This window comes from Varanus komodoensis, unplaced genomic scaffold (genome assembly GCF_004798865.1).
Source record: "Varanus komodoensis strain SLA01 unplaced genomic scaffold, ASM479886v1 scaffold1, whole genome shotgun sequence".
NCBI classification, from domain to species: domain Eukaryota; kingdom Metazoa; phylum Chordata; class Lepidosauria; order Squamata; family Varanidae; genus Varanus; species Varanus komodoensis.
This window is the reverse complement of record NW_025335268.1, coordinates 129,453,818-129,476,946: the sequence shown is the minus strand read 5'-3', so window position 1 is coordinate 129,476,946 and position 23,129 is coordinate 129,453,818. Positions and strand designations below refer to the sequence as shown.

The following is a 23,129-nucleotide window of genomic DNA, read 5'->3' as shown; positions in this document are numbered from 1 at the left end:
TTTTGTAGTCAAACACTGAGCTACAGGGTCAGCTTTGCTCAGGTTCTTTCTTTCTTGGCATGCACAGAATGGGATAGTGTTTACTGTACTTTAAAAAGTTGTTTGGGGAGCACATTTCTCCAACACCTGTAGCCATTCTTACAGAAGATGCAGAGGCTGAATTTCAATATTCTACACAACTATTAGAAATGCAGGGATTTTACTGAATTGGACTAGCCCACGTCTTCTAGTTGTATATTGGCACTTTCTGTGCCATCCATAACATTTCATACATGAGAATGTTGTGCTTTAAGAAGAACAGACTTTTCCACCAATCTGTTCACCTTCCTTGCTTCTGCACTTACATTCCCACAACCTCCTTTGTTTCGGTTTGCCTTACTTCAAAAACCCTTTAGAAGCTGCCACCAAGTAAGAAATTTACTCAGCATCATGTACCAAAAGATCATCTCCCCCATTTCCACACACAAACTTTAGACAATCATTCAAGTATAAACCTTATGACTTCCTTGAAACCTAGCTTGAGCTTGCTGAATACAGCTCATTAGTTATAGCATAGATTTTTTATGTTTTCTCATTTTCCATGATACTAGCATTCCTCAACCTGGGCCCTCCAGATATTTTGGAATACAGTTCCCCTCAGGTGCAGCCAGTATGGCCGATGGTCAGGAATCCTTGGAGGTGTGATCTAAAACATCTGGAGGCTACTCTAGAGCTTCAGCAGATTGTACACACTTCCCTCTCCCAAGGAGATATACAGCCTGTTGAAATGAACAGGTGATGAAAACTTTTCAGATTTAGGCCTAGCATTTGCAAATTGTATACAAATGAGTGCTCTTCCTTTGGTAATGCATATTTGGCAATTCGTAAGTGGCTATTCTAGTGGGTGCTGAGATGGCCCTGATGGAGACTGCTCAAACAGAATGGATCACAGCCTGTTTCTCCCATCTGATCATGAGCTGTGAGTGCAGAGCAAGAGGCCTCCCACTTCTCCAACCTGATGCCTTCCAACTGTTTTAGACTACACCAAGTTGGGGGAAGCTGATCTAGCAGTTTCTCCTTCGCTTTTCATTTCAGCAGGGCTTGTGGAGCACTTCCTATTGGCTTGATTCCAGGGTGGCATGTACCTAATGCAAAGCACTGGCCCAATAGATTTGCAAGTACGCTGGGAAAATAAAATAACAACCACCAGAATTATAACAACAACAAAAACAAGCACTGCCACCACCATGAGACTCAGCTGGCACTAGCAGGGGAAATAACCAGCCAAAATGTCTTCGGGTGTTCTCACAAGTCCTGCCAAGAATGGTCTTCCCATTTGTAAATTAAATGAAAAGAGATGCTGCATTGATCAGTTTGATGCTCTGCAAACCAAAGTATGCTTGCTGCCACTTTTGAAAATAACGATCAGATGGTCATTTATCCACCCTCAGCTGCAAAATTAGGTTCATTTATGTCCATGGTCAGTTTGCTCTTTGAGTTTCTTGCTCCTCCTAATGATATAGTGTCTCACATGATCCAAGCAGGGTGAAATCCAACCTGAGCAATAGAAGATACTATCACTTTCTTTGGGTGCTTTATAAATAGTCCACACTCTGATAGCAGCTGAATGCTACTACTGACCTCAGCATTCCACACTCCCCTGACTGAGGCTGCTCTTGCTACCTCCTTCCATTCATCAAAATGTATGCAAGCTTTTCCCAACCTGGTGCCCTCCAGATGTTTTGATAATTCCCGCCATCCCCCCCCCCCCCCCCCAGCTGGCTGGCTGGCTGAAAGATGCTAGAAATTGTAGTCTATCACTTCTGGAAGGCACCCTATTAGGTAAGCCTGATCTATGCCACTGCATAGGACCTAATTATAAAGCAATGTCAAAGTTAATTGTTGGGATGGGCAAGATGTCTGCACATCAGTGCTACAATAATGAAATATCTACAATTTAGAATTTAATGGGTAGGGATGAGGATGGTGGAAAATGTACATGGAAGACTAGCCTGTAGCAGTTGCAAAGAGGTGATTCTTGTAGATGCAGACCAGTACTAAGATACTGAGTGAGAATTAGTCAAAGGACAGGTCAACTTTCCCCCATCTCCAGATAAGTTGAACTGCAACTACCATAATTCCCTGCCAGCAGTGACCACAGTGTGTGAATGCCATGCTTGGGCAGATAGGGTGCCTACTTCTACTGGGCACTGGATGAATTAGAAATGGCATGCCAATTTCTCTTCAGGCCTGGGGCAGCTATTCCAGCTTCTCTCCCGTCCTCTCTCAGCAACCTTGCTTCGAGGTATCTCTGAGACCTGAACCAGCACTATAGACACGGTTCACTAAAAATGCCCAATACAGTAACATTTAACATATTGTAAAATCTATGCAATTGAGTTTTAGATTTATTCTGCTTTAGTTAATCCTGTGGGAGAACAGAGCTAGTCAGAGAACTGAGGCTCCATCCCCATCTCCACTAGAAACGACTTGCTTGCTTCTGAGAGTTCAAATTATAAAATGAGGGTTCTCTGCCAGGCACCATGCTTCCACAGTATCCTTACAGGTTCCAGAAATACACACAGACATGCCCATGCCTTCCATGTGAGAGTGGCAAAGAGGCCTTCTTCTGCATCCACCAATGGACACATTACATTGCACTTCTCTGAAGAGCATTTTCTCCTTGTGACTGGTACCATCCACGAGTTAAGAATAAAGGACTTTCCTTTTGCCAGTCTTTTAAAATTGCTTTTATTTGAAAAAGTGAATGGAAAAATATAGTGAAATGAAACCAGAGCATCCACTTTGTGGGTTGTCCAATGGGATATCAATGAATTATCAATAGGTGGAGGCAGGACAAGATTCAAGCATACATAATAAATACAGTCAAACAGATTTGGAAAAGGATTATCCCATGTGGTGGGCCTTGGACTTCTTCTGTGATAGAAGACCACACTCTTGCTAACTCAAGTCTGCCAAAAGGGCTAGAAACTTAGTAGTGTAAAATCTTGTGAGGATTCCCCTGCTCAGAGGACATGAAACCACTAACAAGAAACATCTTTCATCTTAATTATGGGCTTCACTTTGTGACTGCAATGTGAAAATGCTGTCCACAATTTTCCAGCCCTGAATTCGTGAACAATCAAACCCTCCTTCTGCCAGAATAATGCTGCGAGTGCCTCAATCATCCATTGAGCACAAAATGTTGCTTTAACATGCTGCTGGGGAGATGAGAAGCCGACAGGCAGGTATGCGGATAAAATGGGTATAGCTGATGGACTGAAACACCCCTAAACCACTTTGATTTAGGCTTCCAGTGAAAGTCAGTATGGCCGTGTGCCATGACTATTCTTGTTAAGGCAAAGTAGGGGAGTAGGGTGAACGACAGCATGTCAACTAAATTTAGATCAGTAAATAATGATGAATTAAGGCCTCAAAGGACTATTGCAACTGCTTGTTTGTGGTGCTTGCTAGTTTGGGCAAGTCATGAGCTTCTACTCCCTTATTCTTGAAAACAATATTCAAAATTATCCAGTCGATCATATCAAAATGTATGCTGTGCCCAGTAGTTTAAAGGAAAAAAAAGGAATCAGGCATAATAATGAATTCCATCTGCTTGTGCTCTCCTATTACTGGGCAAAGCAGGCATGAGGACCCTCATTTAGTCCACAGAGAGAGAGAGAGAGAGAGAGAGAGAGAGAGAGCGAGCGAGCAAGAGAGTGAGAGAGATCAAGAGAGAGAGAGAGAGCGCACATGCGCGAGCACATCTCTACCTCTATCCTAACCAGTATGAGACTTTCTCACCACAGCCAACTTTCTCCCCTTCATTACCTTGAGAATGGGGACTGTATTGGGGTTAGGGCAAGGTTAGAACTAAAGTAAAAGCTCCAATCCTGCACACAGATATAGTTTCACCATGGATTGTAGCAAAAAAGCCCCTCTTTTATTTCACGGCCTGGAATATGTTCTTGTCACTGAGAGCTCTTTTATAACTTATCCAACATGTGTCTTGACCTCATTCAATAAATTATCCATGCAGCTTAAACTAGCTTATCCTGGAACTAACCAGGAAAGGTATGCTGAATGTCTGATTCCTTAGGAAAAACATATAACAAATAGAAGTGTAAAAGAAAGGTTGGGTTCTTCACATCTCCAGGCATTATTAAAGCCAGTCTACAGCATGCTACTTATACAAGATGGATTTCTGTCACAGAGGCCTCTTTGGAAAAGTCAACACATTCTATAAACTAGATCTAAAACCAACATTCCAGGGTGGTACTGCAGATGTAGGCCCTACTGAGGATCATCTCCTTCAGCCTTGGGCCACATCTCCAATTCTAGGTGCGAGAAGGCTCCCAGAGCCAAGAGCAAGTGTCTGGTCTCAATAACAGGCTATCCTGCCTATATTTATTTTGTATAAATAATATCATCAAAAAAATCAGACATCTTGCATAATAAAGAACAAACTCAGAAGTATGTTACAGAAATGTCAGCATAAAGTAAAAAGAGACCATATCTTGATTTTTAAAAAGCGGGGGGGGGGGGGGCAATATGCTGCCTTCAGTAGTCATAATGAAAAAACACTTCTGCAGATGGAGCTTCTAGTGTTGTTGGGGATGCGAGAAACACCCGCTAAAAATTCTCTCTTCACAGTCTCACTGTCCTGTACAGAACTCTTGCATCTTATATACACCAGGCATTTGCAATAGATGAAAGCATCATCAAATGCATCTCCTTCTTGCCTTTTTATGCCTAAATAACAGCCTGGCATCTGCTCAATGTTTTCCTCAGTCTAAAATCTACACAAGCATGGTTTTCACACAGTGAAAGCTAAATCCATACCGGCAGTAAATCCTGTGAAATGCTGGGGATCATATAGCTTCAGACAGCAGGTGAAGAATAAGATCTTTGCAAAAAAAGTTAAAGAAGTCTTCCATTAGCTAGATATCTAGAGATGTTTTGGAAAATGCTTATTCTAGCCCAGCTCTCTAGCTGTTCTACTAGATCTCTAGTTGCAGTTTTTAATATACATGGGCAATAAAAACAGGACCCTACACACTTCCCACACATCTGATGAGTTCCCGCCCATACTACCATCGCAGGATTCTTCTTGCTTCAGTTCTGCTGTGCATGTAGATCTAGCCTCAGTTCTGTACTGAAAGGAACAATTCTGATCTATTATTACAGCATCTCTTGAGCCCAAACGACAATAAAACTTTTCTTTTGGCAGCCCCCCCCAAAAAAATCTTGCAAATACTAATAGAGTATCGCACAAATTCCTGAGCTAGATAATTTCAAATGCACCATGCCAGGTCAGTTTTGCAGTAAAACAAAATGGTGTGACCAACTGATAAGCAATTTAAGTACTTGTTTGAGCCTAAGATGGTTGGTTGTCTTCCCTTTTGTGAGAAAATCTCCATTAAAGGGTGATCCTATTCCGCCCAATGACAATGATGTTCTATTAATAACATCACTCTGGCATGAAGAGATAAAGAACTGCCTTTCTAAGCAAGTAATGGACAAGTTCTCTGTTGGAACAATTTGATAAAGCATTGACAAATTCAAATGGAGATGCAGTAATTTTGCACAGACTAAGGCTATTAAAACATTTAAAGGCCCTCTTCATGTTCCTTTTTTTTAGGGACACAGGAAATGCAAAGGCAGCTGAAAATCCTCCCCTCCTGAAAACAAAACAGATTTGCAAAATAAATAAACACCCACACACACTTGCAAAGATGGTAGGATTCACAGATACAGTGCCAGAATTTCTTTTAAGTCCCTGAAGATTTCAAACAAAAGCAAAAAGAAAGAAAACAAAATCAATCAAAAATATTGAGCTTCCACCAGAGTGGTAGGTTCTTCTTCCTCAGATCCTTCTCTGCTGGATACAACTAACTGTTAAAACAATCAGTGAAGATGGTAAACCTATTGTAATATGATGCTCAGCTAAGTTCTGGTGTATCAGCTGTTCTGTAGGAATGGAAAGTAAGTATCCACGTGACTTGGATAAGCTGGTGTGATATGTACATTCTACTCTTGAACTCAATGCATGTTCCTAAAGGGCAGGAAGTTACAAAAAGGAAAACAAAAGTTCACTTTCAGTGTTGGAAATTTGTCCTCATATGTTAGTACTGAACCTAGGAATGAGCTTTCCACCATCCTTATCAGGCAGAAGAAACAGCAACCCTCAAACTGAACAATCACTTTCTAGAGAATGTCATTCCAGTCTGCATCCAAAATGTTGCCTTCACCATTGCTCTGTCTGCTTAAAGAAGGTCTAATATGCCACAGATGGAACCCTCTACAGGCTTTGTTTGCCTTCCCACAATCATTTGCCAAGGCTTCCTAGAGAAGTGGTGTGCATATCTGGCCTCTCAGAAGCCATGATGCAACTACACTCTTTACTGTTGAGATGCTGGATGTGAATAAAGGTAGCTATTCAGGGGAAGGCAAGTGAGGGTTACATACTCCAAATGGACGAAGAAACTGAAATGGGACCCTCTTGATTTCCACCCTATCTCCACAAGAAAAACAGACACCTTGCAGCCCTGGCATCTGGCTGCCAGGGAATCAGCTAGGGAGCAGAACATGTTCCAGAAGGTAGGTGATAGAGTCCCAGTGCTTCCAGAGGAGGAACAGAAAAAGAACTATCAGCATGGTGCTCAGGAGACGCATGCGGGTCTTCATCAAGGGTGTGATGAAGTTGGCAATGGTGGAAACAAAGACCAGCAGCACAGCCATCAAGGCCAAGATGACATTGATGAATTTGCCCAACAAGGCTCGGGCGTTGGCATTTTCCACTCCTTCCAGTTGTACCACCTGTTGCTGCTGCTGCTGAAGCTCCAGCTTGGTAACGCGAGTCAGACAGGATTCCACTGCCTCCTGAAAGAGCAACACAAAGAGACTAATATTAGCTCAGATGAGGGATAGGGACCATGGCTCAATGTTCAGACCTGTGCATTGAATGCCAATGGTTCCAAGCTCAATCCCTAGCATCTGCAGTTAACAAGATCAGGTAGCAGGTGGTGGGAAAGACTGTTTACCTGAAAGTTGCCTAGAAAGTTGCTAGGAATCCAAGCAGTCAATGCTAGACTGACCTAGTATAAAACAGCTTCTAATGCTCCCCTAAATGGCTGTGATGCAGTTTATTCCCTAGAAGACAGCACAGTTCTGATACAAAGAGAGGGAATCTAAGCTGTGTGACATTTATGATATGTTCTATTATGGAGGGATGCAGGCGGCACAGTGGTTTAAACTGCTGTGCTACTGTGCTGGTTGATCGAAAGGTCACCGGTTCAAATTTGCACAATTGGGAACCTCTGATACTTCTTACTGGGGTCAGGAAGGTTGTCCTCTTACCTCAATTTCATTAGAACCTTCTACAACTGAAGGCAGCATAATGTGCAACTTCAAACTGAGTTGTATCACTTCCAAGATATTCTTTCACACTGGCAAGGGTGGGAGCTCAGTCTGAATGGCCTGAGAACACTAGACACTGCACCATTAGTGAAACTAAGAATGTGTGGATCTTGTTCACAACTGAAGTAGGAGCCCAAGACAACCCTCATGTAACAGCAAGAAATTTATATAATTACAAATCTGCTCAATGGAGGTCACTCAGTAGGGTGTTGGTTCTCCTGATGGTGGATACCATGCATGTAGATTGTAATGGAATGGACCAAACTGTTGTATAGTGTTCCAGCTGTATATACAGGATTCAGTCTCACTGACTACAAATTAATTACCTTAGATTTCCCATTGTCTTCCCATGGCTACTCTTCACATCAATATCCCATACTGAGAAGGAGTGGTGCTGTCATGGGGTGAAACCATGGAAGTTACCAAAACTATGTGGTTTTGTTCTACCATTGTTACATTACAGTCTTTAGCCACGGTACCCAAATACAGTCCTCACATTATGGGACAGCATGGCTGGGTTCAAATAACATGACAACCCACCCTCATGGACTGAATGTGGGTTTCTATTGAAACATAGATTATTGTGTTGCCTAAAACCAGTTTTAGCCAGTTAACCAGTTAACAAGCCATAGCTTATTAACCATGAGCCATCATGAAGACTACCCATGTTTTGTTGTTGCATTGTCTACTGTGGGTGGTTCGGCATGCTTGGCTGAATTCATACAAGATGACAACCCACATTTCAACAACATTCTTAGTCCAATGACACCCCTTGAATATATGTAATTGTGTTGACTGAATACAGCTACATGGTACAATATCCTATGTACCATATATACTGCATAAAGCAAGTGTAATGAATTTGGAATTGTTGGCCTAGCAAAATGGGCATACTTATTCCTCTCACACAGATGTCAATGTAGCTATATTACATACCTTAAAAAACCAGCCTCTGCTAATATAACGTTCTAATGTATCGAGCAGCAATGTTAAACCCTTTCTTTAGAGATGCTGCACTGAAGTTCCAGTGAATTAGTGATGAATCCAACAGGACAATTAAGAGTAAATTGGTGGCTTTCAGCCATCAAATGAGTGTCATTTATTTAAATAAGCTTTCCTTTTTTTCCAGGTACCAGATTGTATTCATCTTACTATAATGTCTTCACATTGCCAAATGGGGGCAGAAGAACACCCTGTAGGCCAGGCACACATTTGCCTATTAGTGTCATTGGAAACACTTTATGTATGAGATTGTATGTTATTTACTCTAAAAGACAGCAATGAAGAACAAATGGATCACTGCCTGAGTGCTTTTGTAGGAGAGTGAATGGAGCACCAAATTGGAGTTCTACAAACTTAAGCATATGTCCAATTTCCCATGAGGTACTGAACAACCCTTGACAGAAATACAGCAAAACCCTTAGTTGCTACAGTGGCATAATGAAATATGAAGAACCCTGTAGTGACCTCGTAAAAGCACCAAACAACACAGTGTAAATCACTGTAAGAACCATCATAGCATATCATCTGCTGGATGGACAGAAAGGTGAATCCTTCTCTGTACTGGGCTGCAAGTAATTTTGTTGGATGGTCATTTACAGAAGGGTGTGGTGGTACAGTGGGAGTATACCAAATCCTAACCTCCAACCCATATCCCTAAGTGGACAACAGGCAAGATCCATTACCACAATTGCTACTTCCTCATTAGCCAGTTGTCAATATAGAAACCAATTTGTTACCTAGATGGCATCCTTCTTGAGACTAAACATTAGCTCCTATTCAGCTGCACAGTCTGAAAGCTACTAGAGAAATACTGAGGCTGAAAGTACACCAAGAAAAGAGAAAAAAAGGTACCTGAACCAGTACAATGGCACAAAATTGAATTTATCCCTTGTGACTTAGAACAACAGATGCTTTCTTCTTTTGGAGCTTCAACTAACTGCAGAAGACTTAAGTGGACTCCTTGAGCTTGGAGTCAATTCTTCATTACCTTGGACAGGTCTCTAATCCTGAGTTCCTGATTATGTCCATATGGATAACAACATTTTCAACTTTATAAGGCTATCCATGGGGTCAATGGGCTCATAGGAAGCTGTCTTATACTGAGTCAGACCCTTGGTCCACTTTGCTCAGTGCTGCTCATATACTGACAAGCAGTGGCTAAGACTTCAGACAGAGGTTTTTTCCAGACCCTTCTGGAGATGCAAGGGATTGAATGTGGAATCTTATGCACACAAAGCACATGCTGTGCCACTGAGCCATGGACTGCCACAATATGAGGACAAAAATAATGGACTGATGACCAGTGGTCTAGAGTTCAGTCCCACTGAACGTTATCACCTTCAGATATAAGTCTCATTCCTCTCCTCTTGGGACAAGGAGCATCTTTTCAGTCCTCTAGCTCTATTAATCCCAAACACTCAGACAATCATCTGAAGGCACATTCATGGTTTTAGTATGGAATGTCTGGTTCTAGGCATGATAGGTGGATGAAAATCTGGGATTTGTATGTAGGTTGTTCTGAGCTCTCAAAGGGAATAGTAAGTATGTGTGAATGGTGAGTGGGGAATAGTGTACCTGAATGTCCCTGGCCCTCTCATAGGACTGGTAAGCCACCTTCTCCTCCATACTGGCCAACTCTTGCTTGAGATTGGTCATCTCATTCTGATGGAGCTCTGTCAGGTCATTTAGTTGCTCTTCCAGGCGCTCATATCTGTAGAGTGGGAGAGAAAGAAAGTATGATACAGGTAACAACCCTAAGCAAGAGAATAGAACCTCTGTTATCTAGGTTTGGGAAGAAGAGGTAAGCTTTGTGAGTGCCTGAAACTTTTCCTGACACAGACTAAAATCTGGGCCAAATTCCCCACTAGCCTTGCCTTACACCCCTCCCTTTCACTCCCTTCCACTTTGAGACTTACCAAACAAAAGCAGCAGAATCGTGTGGGGAGAGGGAAGGAGACCATTTCATCAAACACATGGCAGACATACATATAATGTGTATAGAAAAAACAGTTGCAGAGGCCAAATGTCTAGAGAAGACTAGATGGACAGACTGGTAAGTCTATGTAAAGCTTAAATGGGTATCAACCAACATTATTCACAACAGCAGTAACTGATGCAACAATAAACTACACCTTGGAACTTTTTCAGAAAAATATACGAGGAATTTCCTTGGATAACCATTCCAAGCATTTTTGAATAATCATTCCTAATGTTCATTAAGCTTTACTGAACATAGCAGAGCTTACTTCCAAATTAACAGGCACAGGATTGTGCTGTAAGATCTCCAGTAGCTTCCCAGTTACTAAGACAACAGGTATGTTGGGAAATCAGAAGCCTGGATGAAAGAAACAAGCTTCTCACCCAAACATGGAAGACTAATGCTCCCTGTATGCTTTGAAAGAATAGTGGCTGCTATTTTTTCCTTTAACCTTACTTATCATTAAACAAAGCTAATGACTTGGATTTGCATTGTGTTAGAAAATAAACTGGCTACTGCATAGAGATAGAAAATTAAACAAAAGGGCACCAGAGGGCATAAGCAAGCAGTCACTTAAAATAGCAACAACATCAAAAAGAGGAACTGATTAAAATAATTGCATGAGCAGTTTGGTTCTCTGCGATATAATTTTCTTTTTGAAATATCAAGTAGAATAATAAAATGCCTATAGTTAGGCCCAACGTATCAGAATATCTTTCTGCGTTTTTTCTTTTTTGCCTGCCTTTTCTCATAAGAAACTGGGCAGCTGTAAATAAGCTGCCTGTGTTAAACGCAGTGTGATACAATCAAGTCAAACAGGTGAGAGATCTAGGACATATAAAAAGAAATTCTTCTTTATACAGCATCTAGTTAGAACTATTGAATTGGCTGCCACAAGATATGCCACAAGAAAGGGCATTAGCCAATTTCTTGGAAGTAAAGGCTACCAGTGGCTACCAGCTAACTTCAGGATCAAAGGCAACACTCTTAGGGGAAACAGTGACTGAGGACTGCTGCCCTTAGGTCCTGACTGTGGGCTTCCCAGTGGGGACATCTAGCTTGCCACTATGGGAAACAGGATGCTGGATTAGGGAGGCCTCTTGTGTGATCCAGCATGGCTCTTCTTATGTTACGTCCTGAGGAATGAAAAGCAAGTAGCTCAGTAGCAAATTTTCTCAGCAGAAGCCATGGACATGGCCAGGTTCCTCATAGCAGCTCCTTTCAAACTTCCAGTACACATTAAATGAATGCAAGTGAGGGAGCAGAAACTACCTGAACAGCCCTTGCTTCTCTAAAAAGTGCATATAATACAATTGAAAAAACAACAATAAATCCATTAAGATATTACAAACCAGTAAAACAGAGTAGTGCAATTGTAAGTCAAGAAAAACCCAATGTTGCCACTGATTCCACCTCTCAGATCACACATGGGAGGGTGCCCCAGAATGTGGGTGCCACTGCTGAAAAGGCCTGCTTATGTGCCATTGCTTGCTGACATACTTTAGCCATGGGATGGCCCCTTCATGAGATCTCAAGGGTTAATTTGGTGTATACAAGGAAAGATAACTGGCTAGGTATCCTGGTTCTAAGTTCTAATCATGCATTCAAGATTAGAACACAAGGAGGTGGCCACTGTATGCAGGCAGAGCGGCTAGGCACACATGAGGCTCCCTACAGAATTCTAATGAATGTATGTAGGTTCGTGGTGGGTGGAAAGCCTGCCCATCCATAGGTACTCTTTGAACACTCTTGATGCAGCGTTATACATAAAAAATTAAGCAAGCAGCAGTTGAAAATACTTTTGCAGCAAGCCTAATCTTAGTCTGCAGGGGCACTTGCAGCAAGCCTTCATATGGCAAGAACATATGGGAAGAGGTGATCCTTTACATACTGTGGCCCAAAGCCATGGGGCTTTGTAGACACCAGCACCTTGGGGCAAAAAAGGAACTTGGAGCAAGGGAGGATATTAAAGTACTGACATTATATGGTCACAACACCCAGTTCCAGTCAGTGCTCTAATGGCCATATTTTGCACTAAGTTTCTGGATTATCTTCAAGGGCAGCCTCATATACAACAGATTGCAGAAATGAAACGAGGAGTTCCCCAGAGCATGGATCAATGAGACTAGATTTCTGTACACAGGCACCTTCTTCAGAAAAGAATTGTGCCAACATGGAGGAGGGTAGAATGTCACAGCACCAGTACTGCCCCATAATGTCTACACATCAAGTGGGGTGTATGGAAGGAGTACCTATGCACATACAATCGTATGCAAATACACAATCCATGTAATTGATTGGGTAGAGCAGAAATGGCAGGGTCAGCAGGGTCCCACACTACTGCTCCTCCATATGATGATGGTTTGTGTTGGCTTTGATTGCTGTATGATGACTATTTGACAGCGGACCGTTGCAATCCAAACTGCATATTATATGAGTGTGGGCAACTGTATCACAATGATTCTTCTTTTGCTTGAAAAGTTGTTTGGTGGGAACAGACTGAGAACAGAGAAGTAGTAAGATGCACTGCTTAATCCTTTCTCTGCTCACCATTTTCCCTCTCCAAATCCCTTCCTTACAGATCTCTCTCACACACTTTCGAAGTTATGTTTGGAAAAGGGTCATTGAGCAAGTGACATATGTTTGCTTGTAGTGTATAGCATGGCCTTGAACTCATTCACATAAAACTTGTGTGGGACGCAGTATAAGCATTGATAGCCCATTCACAAATGAAAGTCATCCTTTCATGTCTGGATCACACAAAGGTGCAGACAGGCGCATAGTTCAGTGACAGAGCACATGCTTTGCATGCAGGGTCAATCTTTGCCATCTCTAGTTTTGTTTTATTCTTAGGGATTGGAACACTGCTTCTCAGAGTTGACAGTACTGCAGTGAATGGACAAATAGTCTGAATTGTATAAGGCAGATTCTTACATTTATCAGCAATGGATAAAAGAGGTTGGCAAGCATCTGGATTAGGTTTCTCATTCAGCTGACAGGCAGTAGTGAGGAGGAGAACAAGTGATAGTAGAGGTCCATTGTATGGGACATTGGGATGAATGCGTCAGTACAAACCAGATAGTGTGGTCTGTAGCCAGTTTCAGTCTTACAGTAGCTCCTTCCAGAATGAATGGCTATTATGTAAGTCTAACATTGGATACAACCCACTGTCTGGAAAATTGCACTGATACTTGAAGAACAACTTCATAACCTACCAACTTCTTTTATTGAATAATTCACTAAACAGGCATCAAATGCCATTCATAATTCTGTTAGACTGTATCCTTATGTCATTTTTTAAAACAAGCATCCCTCGCCACATCTAGCATGGCTCAAGTAGCGTCACACTACCCAAAGATCATTTAGAGAGACAGCGCAAGAAGATCTAAATCAACAAGAAAAAATGCCTATTTTAATCACTGCTTTAAATCAAGTTTCTCATCAGTACCTGTTCATGTATCTCCTAAATAATGGTGCAAACATGGCCACTACTTTTAACAGTTAATGCTGCTAATTTTAATGCCCCTTATTGTTTTTACTCCTGCATTATTGCATTGCAGTATGTCTAGATTGTTTTGTTCAGCTTCTTGCAGCATATTTATTTTATTATTTCTATGTATACATCACCATTGAGCAAAGGAGGGGCGGAATTCAGAAATAGTCTAAATAAATGCATAAATATTATTTTAATGGTTTTATTCTCACAACCTAGCTTTGTGATTTTCTGGCACACAGTATACAATGCCTACCTTGAAATAAGTCCCACTAGGTTAAATAAGGCTTATTATATTTAGTTAATAAAGTAGATTAGATATATAGGAGAGAGTGTGTGTGTACACGCATTACAGATAGATAGATAGATAGATAGATAGATAGATAGATAGATAGATAGATAGAGATATAGGACAAGTTTGACTTCTCTTTTTCTTTCTGTTGTTGTTCCTGCTGCTATTGAGAGTATGATGATGTGACAATGATGATGATGATTAAGTTTCACATCTGTGCTGCCCAATACTTGAAGCTCTCTTGATGGTTTACCAGAATATTTGTTTAAATAATACATGTTTAGGCTCTTTTTCTATACACAAAAATTTAATGACACTTGATAGCAAACAAACCATGCATGTAAACAGCCTGCTCCTATCCATGTTTACCTGAAAATAAGTACTACACCTTATTGTTTGATACCAAAGTGCTTTTTATTTTTCTGTGATTTTAGTTGAAATTTTATGTCTGGTCTTGTATGCTACTTTTATAATTTTGCGGCATTTCATTTATTTTATTGTTGTTATATTGATATCATGCTTGTTTTCCCACAAGGAACCCAAGGCAGCTTCCATTATCCCACTCTCTATTTTATCTTCACAACAACTCTGTGAGGTAGGGTAGGTTGAGAGTTTATGACTAGAACAAGGTCATCCAGTGAGCTTCATGGCCAAGTGAAGAGTTGAAGAGTCTACCTTTCCATTGTTTCAAGATTTCCCAAATTAATTAATCTCACTCATTCAGTGAGATTTATTCACCAATAAGTGTTAATCTTTTTTATTTATAATTTTTATTTGATAGACAGCAAAAGAAGTGTTATTCAATGTCAGCTTCAGCCTTTCCTAGGCCCTCAAATAAGACAGATGTGAAGTGATGGGAAGCAAATGAAACAGGGGCATAGCTCATCTTAAGAATGCCTGTCTTTGGGAACAAAGAGTTTTGTTTCCATTCCTGCTGCCACTGATAAGTGGCTTCCGCAATATGTCAAGCTTCCGATAAAAGACTGGAAAAAATGTGAACACCAGTGAAGGACAACATGAGCATCCAATATAAACATGGAAACACTTATCTGTAATGTATCAGCACTTCACACAATCAAGCAAATGTATTGGGAAAGCATGTAGGGAGAAGCGGTTTGAGGTGTCAAGCCTGCATATGCCCACTAGACTATCTTAACAATCTCTGTGGACATAACAAGTATGCACATTTATTTATCTGATTGTACTTTTTCTTGCAAGAAAAATTGCATACAAGGTGGCATTATCATGTTATGCTCTGTATAACATCATAAACCCAGTCCATAACTGCACATATGGGTGCATAGTCACCATACAGTCTGATTGCCATTGCAGTCCCACTTTCCCAGTGTGTCTGAATCCATGAAGAATGCTGAACTCGCAGTGGTACGTCAATGACCAAGACCATCCATGGGTCTCCTACAGTGGGAGTGTTCTGGTGTGGAAAATTTCAGCACAGAGTCAGTAACCTCTCAGGGTCCTCTGGGATGAGTCCACACAGTCTGGGCTGGCACAAGGGAGGGGCTTCCCAGAGGTGCTGTGAGATGCTTCACTGAAAAATCATTCACAATTTCAATGTTCTGTTCTATGGTGGACAGGTGACCAACCTGTGAAATAGCTCTCTGAACACAGGGAAGGCAGGAAGCTGCCTTGTATCAGTCAGACTATTTATCCATTCAATCCAGTATTCTCTACTCTGACTGGTAGAGGTTTTCCAGGATCTCAGGCTGAGCTTGTCCTCATCATTGGTCCAATCTGAACCCAGATCATTCTGCATGCAAGACATGGGCAGCACCACTGGCATACAGCTGCTCCCCAGCAGTACAGCCAATCTTCATTTCTTGGGCAGAGTTTCTCAAGGATTTGGACCTGAGATCTCTCACAGCCTAATTGAGAACTGTACCTCTAGACCAGCTTTCTGTAACTTGATGATGTCCAGGTGTTTTCCATCATCACTGACCATTAGCCATGCTGGATGTGGACAACAGGAGCTGTCATCCAAAACATTTGGCAGTAGGTTGGGGAAGGCTTCCTAGACCCACAACGTAGACATGAGACAGTAGTAGGAGGCCTACAGCACTGATATGTGAGAATCACAAGCACACAGTTCCCTATGGGCTCCTTTCCACAAAACATTTTGAGAAACATAATTCTTTCCTTATTTGCTATCTTTGCTAATTTTTTTTAGCAAAGAGCACAGGCAAGATCATCATTAAGACACTGGTCCTACTCTTCCTACCAGTGGGAAGTAAGTAAAAGCTGGCATTGAGTATTTAGCCAGGAATAAAATTTCACTTGTGTCAAAGCAGAAATGGTTAATACTGCAATGTTTTGTTTTTGTTTTTTTTTTTTTTGAAAAGAATTTGCAGTGCGGAGGAAATTCCAGAATACTTTTTCAATGTCACCAACAGCTAGGCAAGATGCGTTGCTTTAAATCATCAAGAAAAAAGACCTATTCCTAATCACTTGATTTAAATCTAATTTTCCCTTTGAAATGCATACATTTCTTGTATGCATATGAACTGGTTGCTATAGCAATTAAGACTTATTGGCTTGCTGCTGAATGGAACCTAAAATTAACCTAGGAATATAATCCAGGATTTTTGGTCATACAGCCTACCTGTGCTGCAGAATTATATTTGCCTACAGACAAATTTGTTTCTAAAACAGAATAGCAAACAGGAATACTTTCTTGGAGGCCAACAATGCAATTCAATGTTTGTTAATTATATGCATGCTTACTTGGAGACAAAGCTCACTATGTTAGCTGCCACAAGCCTTGTAACAATTTATTATTTATTACAGGCATTTATATCCCATCCTATCGCCTTTTAACAATCACATGATCTGATACAGCCTAATCTGCAGACCCCCCCCCCCAACTTCATCTTGGGATTCTAAAAAGGAGATACTGTGATTTCATCTTCAAGTCAAATTTTCCCTCCCCACTACCCCTTGTTGGTGTTGTTGTTGTTGTTGTTGCTAGTCACTAAGTCGCGTCCGACCCATTGCATCCATGGACAACATTCCTTCCTGTCCTCCACCATCCCCCAGAGTCCACTTAAACTCACACCATCTGCTTCAATGAATGACTCCATCTAGCCACCTCATTCTCTGCTGTCCCCTTCTTCTTTTGCCGTCAATTATTCCCAGAATTGGGAACTTCATTATCCCTAAACCTGCTTTTTGTAACATTTTCTTGCCTGATTACGAGAGGTCTAGATCTTGAAAGCTTACACATTTTTGGTTATCTTTTGCTAGCCTAACAAAAATATTACACTAACATTAGAGAAGATAGGGTCTAGCAAGTGAAAATAAAAGTCTATGCTGTTTGGTTGTTTCCAGTATCCCAAAATCCTTTGTGGCTTCACATTACAATTCCTGGATTCAGGGCTTCAACTGTACTCTAGCTAGATATATTGCCAATACATTGAAGGGTATTATCTCTACTGCCAAAGTCTCTTCTCTTTCAAACCAACATTCACTGTCATTTTTTTCTCCTCGGAGGAACCCATGGCTTCATCTAACCCTTTACCAACATATTAATCCATTGTTTCTCACAGCATGACTCTGTGAGAGACACTACATAAGAATAGGGTAGCATTACCAGCAACACCAAGAAAGGGCAATGAGTAGAGGTGGTGTGGAAAGGTACACATTTCCTATTTTGGAGAAACAGGAACATAATCAGTAAGTTTTACCTGTAACGGTCCTCCTGCAAACACTGTGTCATGTAAGTATAGTCTCGCTGCAGCTGGGCCTTGAGGTCCTCCATGGAGTCCTCAAGGTGTGACTGGATGTCCTTAATATCTCTTAGTTCTTCTATGATGGTCTCAAAACTGTAGTGGTGACTGTCCAAGGTGTTAGACTTGGGACTGCCCAAACCAGCACCCGCGCCAGAGTTGCTACCTGCTGCTGAGCCAGAAGTGGCACTGGAGCACTCATCATCACTACCATATTTGGGGCTAGACACCAAGGTGGCACTGCCACTCAGGGTCCGTGAGGCTTCTTCAGGGTGCCCATCATCCAGTGTGTCCTTCAAGTGGGCAATATTGTCTGCACTGCCAAATTTGTTGCGGATCAAGCTTGCGAACTCACGGGGTTTTGAGACCACGGCTGTGTGTGTGGCTTGAGAAAGGCCCGACAGTCCACCCTTTACACCCTCCACCACACCACCTCCAAAGCCACTGATGCTGGAACGGACATTAGCTCCCACATCCTTGAGGCCCTGATGCATATCCCGGAAGACATCTTTGGGCTGGCGTGAGGGCCCATTTTGTTCAATCTCCTTTAGCTTTTTGTGGTAATGCTCAAGTTTCTTATGCAACTGGGCAATGGTCTGGGCTGACTTCTGATTTTTCTTCTCAAAGACCTGCTTGATACGAGAGGCTTGTTGCTTGTCGGCATTGTTAGCTAGCTTCAGGTACTCAGCCACATTGTCATCTCGTGCCTCCTGTTCAATCTTGATCTGCTCAGTGATCTTGAGGATCTTCTGGTGCAGATGATCAATGGCAGCTTTCGTCCTCTGTGGGTCTGGATTGCCATCTGGAACGTCAAGGCAGATGTTGCTGTCAGCATCACCATGGCTTGTATTGGAAGGTAAGCTGAGTTGGCTCACATCTCCTTTATCCAACTGTTATTGTGGTGGAGAGAAAAAAGAAATGGAAATACATCAGTAAAAATAAATATTCTATCCCTGGGTCAAATAATGCAATGATGGATAGGTGAGGATGGCACAAGAGGCAGAAATACTGATGAGGGGTTTTGTTGAAAGTTTGTAAAAATGCAATAAAAATAAAAATATAAAAAAGAAAGAAATGATGATGAGTTACTGAGAACAGTTAGTTAGGAAGATGGAGGAGAAATGTGAGGTTAAAGTTGACATAATTCTTCATTTTGTAAACTGATTTTCAGCTGTTTTATTGCTAAAATGTATCTACTTGTGCTTGCTACCAAACCCCAACAAAGATTCATTTTTTCAGGTTCTTTGAAGGAAGAGTGTATTATTAAACATGAAATAACTTCCAGGTCATAACCAAGAAAACTATTGGAAGGCAAAACCATATTTCATATGTTCTTTTTTCTGCTTGGAAATAATGTACCTCCTATTATAGCAGGGATAAACAACCTACCACCTTCCAAATGCTTGGCCCACAAACCCCTCTTCTATGACTAATGGCCATACAGGATGGGGCTGATGAAACTGAACTCCAAAACATCTGGAGGGCAGTGGAATACCCCATATTATAGTAATCCAACAAAGTCATCTGGCTTCAAAAACAATTGTGGAAGATTCAGGTTTAAAACTCTGGCTGCAGTGTGACCTCCTTTAGTATTAGTTGCCCACAATAATACTGGGGAATTCTTTTTGCTAAAAAGCAAGCTATAACTGTTTTATACTAAAATGCAAACTTGACTGTTGTGTTTAAATACAAACTCAGGAAGCTTTAATGGCTTTCACTGATTTCAAGGACACCACTGGAAGTCTTTATGAATTGTGCTCTTGACATATTTCAGCTCCACAAACCAACAGAGCAAAACTCAAGGCCCTTCAAGAATCAGCTTGATCATTGCGCACAGGTAAGGGAAATTAGAAAAATGGAAGTAACAGCCAAACTTTGTACCAAGACATATACAAAGTCAAACAAGGTAAAAGAATCAGAGAAAACTTCTCTGATATTCTTCAGGATTTTGTTCATAATGCTTCCTTGTGCCTTAATTTTGCTCAGCAGAAATGCAACTCTGCAGGCACTGAAATGTCAGAGACTGATGATTACATATAGGTTATAGTTATTCTTTTTTAAGTCCTGTCAACCAATGAGCTGATGCTCATACAAAGCTGCTCAGGAAACCAGGAACTCTGTTACTTTAACTGCTAGCATAAAACCCCTCGTGTACATTACTCTACTATCTAAAATTTAAAACACTAAATAATTCCCAGTCGTGGCCTTTTCTATGCAAATTCCTGTGCAAATCTAAGTGGAGTGTAAGTGGTTTGAAGCATGTAATCAGGATATGCCAAAACTTAAGTGTCTTCAGCAGATCCTGCCTACTTTGCTACCACCCTGCTCCATGAAAGATTCTATACTGCCAGACTTTTGAGAGCTAAATACCTTGCCAGTGCCATCAGTTCCAACCATCCTCAGGTTATGTGCTCATGTGGACAAAAGGAAGGTCTGAACTATGGTCAGCAGCAATACTTTGGTTCATGTGGCAGAATGTCCAGACCCTTGTCATAATCATAAGAACTGTAATTTGGTGTGTCTAAATAAATCCTACATATATTATATCCTATTGTTGGTATTCTCTCACACACACACACATTGGGGACTCAGGAGTGCACTTCCCCTCTATACATACATGATCATGTATACACAAGGGCTACATGTATGCACCTGAGTATGTGCAGGCCCTTGTACACACAATGTTTCCACAGATTTGGGTGTGCTCACATAGATTCTGTGCAAGTAGAAACCACAAAAGTGGGAAATGAGGTGAGGCCAGTGGTCATGGCTCCAACAAGGGCTATTATATTTATTGCTCATGCAGTCAAGAGACCTTCTAAATCATTCCAGAGATTCTGAATAAAATAAAGATATGTACTGAATGCTCATTGTGAAAGCAAAGACCTCATGTTTGTCATTAAAAAGAACCTTTGTAAAGGGGTTTACTTTGGTGATGTCCTTAAAAACTATTCTGCTCAGCAGCTTGAGGATCAATTCACACTATACCCAAAGAGTACTGCATACATGTGGTTACAAAGCTGTTCCCATGACTGCTACACCAATAATAGCTATCTCACTCAACTATCACATGATAACTGACAGATAATATGCCTCTGCCTTTACACATACAGCCCAATTGTAAACTGAAGCAATACAGTTTAATTCCTTGCTTAGTTCTGGTATCTTTCAGCATAGCAATAAAAGGGTTTCATTAGGTTTACGCTCTACACATGTTGCCGATGAGATCCTTATTAAAATGGCCACCAATGGAATGACAGGTTTAGCACTGAAGGGCTGTTACTGAAGTTTACAACAAAGAAGCTTGACTTTAAATATATAATTACTTAACTTCATCAATTAGTATAAATAGACAATGACAAATATGCTCCCAAAGAGTAATACATATTCTGCAGTTATAATATGTACTCTGCCATAGTACTCTGCCTAAGTACAAGAACCATAAATAGTAGGGTCCAATTACTGGATCAGAATATCAAGGAGTCCCACAGGCCTTCCAAACTACAGAAACATTGTTTGAGAGCACAGTGCAATTCCCATTTCACCAGGACAAAGGTGAACATATTAAAACTTCCAGGTCCTTTTGGAAAGAAATTGGGAGTTTCAATTTTCCGTATCAGCACTGAAATGCCATCACTGGAATAATGTCGTGTTTTCTGATTATTGCCTCTATATTGTGGCATACTTATACCTGTCCAAGGTCATGCTATCTGGACCACTAAAGAGATGGCCCACACTACCTTTGCTTCTGGGAATAGCAAGAAGCAGGGTGGATAAGAGATTGCCCTGGATCTAAGATTCAAATTAGAGGACCCATCAAAAAACAGAACTCAGGACACTGCGCAGCCTTGTTGAGTATGAGCACTAGACCAATCCCTTTCATCTCCACCAGTATGCTAATGTGGACAATAAACTGTTTGTCTAGTTTTCTTAGAAGTTCGTTTTTCTTGCATTTCTCCAATTATTCAAGCAGACTGAAACTGGAGTTAAAATCTCTCTTCAGCTTCTGTTACTTGATGAAATTTCAGCTAGGAATATGAGGACAAAGCTGCTACTCTCCAGAATCTAAGAGCTCCAAATTCTGATGAATGTATGGAGGTCATTTTATCCCCAACAACCCTTCTTTGGGAACAGCTGGCTTCTAAAGTCAAGCCACAGCAAGCTTTTACACCATACCTTACATTGGTCATCCGGTTCCAGTATTCTCTTCCTTCTCATAGTAGCTTAAGCCTCGCTGCTGAGCTAAGGAAGATCCCCGGCAAAGAAAAACCATGAGGAAATGCCACCAAAGCCATCCAGAAGCTACCGCAGTCCTGCCTGGGTTACTCTTATGTCTCCGCTTCAGACATCCTACTGATGTATTTTGCTGGGTGATATAGACAAGCAGGAGGGAAAAACACTACCCACACACAACATCATACAGAGCAGCCACAAACTTGCCTCAGCCTTATTAGATCAGCACATTTTTAAAAACAAAGAACTGCAGACTTTACAAACACTGCCTGCTGGCCTATTCTTAGCTCCTCTGCTGCTCTGGGGCTTTCCAGGACCCAGAACAAAGTCAGGAGTTTCTTCTTGCTTCTTATCAACTTGCAGGAATTAAAGCAGAACCTGCAGGAAATGGATTCCCCCCTCCTTCATATAAACTATTCCACATATGATAAAAAAATAAAAGCAACCCAGTGACAACAACCTTGACGAAGCTGAAAGAGGAAACCCAGCCAATTCTTTAGAGAAGTTGCTAAACTTCTGTTTCCATCAAGTGTATATTTACTGTAGAGACCGGGTCACTAGTTCCCCTTTTTCTGAGACAGCCTGTCGCCCATGCAGAAATGGAGAAACTACTACAGTATTAGGAAATGGCAGAGGCAGAAAGAACAGAAGCTACTACTTGAGGACATGTTCAGGAAAGCAGTCTTTGCTGCCGACAGCAGTAGGGTTCTCTATTTATTCAACAAATGTGTTCCTTAGGGTTAACTCCCAGATGTTGGATTCCAAGCCATAAATATTAAAAGACGTAATTCCATCCCAAAATGGAAACTATCTTCTGTAATGCTAGGACAATCAAATCAGGAGATCCATCATCAGATCAACCCTTCCCTCTCTACTTTATAGCATTCATGGTGATAGAAGCTTTGATTTAAATCTGAGCATGAGTACCACAAGTGGGTTATTTAATCCACTTCACCCCACAGTTGCATTCCCTGACCTAAATGCTCCTCCCCA

The 23,129-nt window shown here is 41.2% G+C and overlaps 1 protein-coding gene across 3 annotated transcripts in view; it reads right to left on the bottom strand.

The window, feature by feature from the left end:
• Window positions 1-2,705: 2,705 nt before the first annotated feature.
• LOC123031209 (transmembrane and coiled-coil domains protein 2-like) overlaps window positions 2,706-23,129 on the bottom strand; it is a 41,633-nt gene continuing 21,209 nt past the window's right edge. The window contains exons 1-4 of one of the 3 annotated variants that reach the window (XM_044445873.1): window positions 22,085-22,557; window positions 17,862-18,793; window positions 9,976-10,111; window positions 2,706-6,861 (exon numbers count right to left, since the gene is read on the bottom strand). In XM_044445873.1, coding sequence (XP_044301808.1) covers window positions 6,550-6,861; window positions 9,976-10,111; window positions 17,862-18,793; window positions 22,085-22,093 — 1,389 coding nt within the window. In that variant the 5' untranslated portion in view covers window positions 22,094-22,557 and the 3' untranslated portion in view covers window positions 2,706-6,549. Of the gene's footprint in view, window positions 6,862-9,975; window positions 10,112-17,861; window positions 18,794-22,079; window positions 22,558-23,129 lie in introns of those variants that run through there. The other 2 variants (XM_044445853.1, XM_044445862.1) reach the window with 2 other exon arrangements.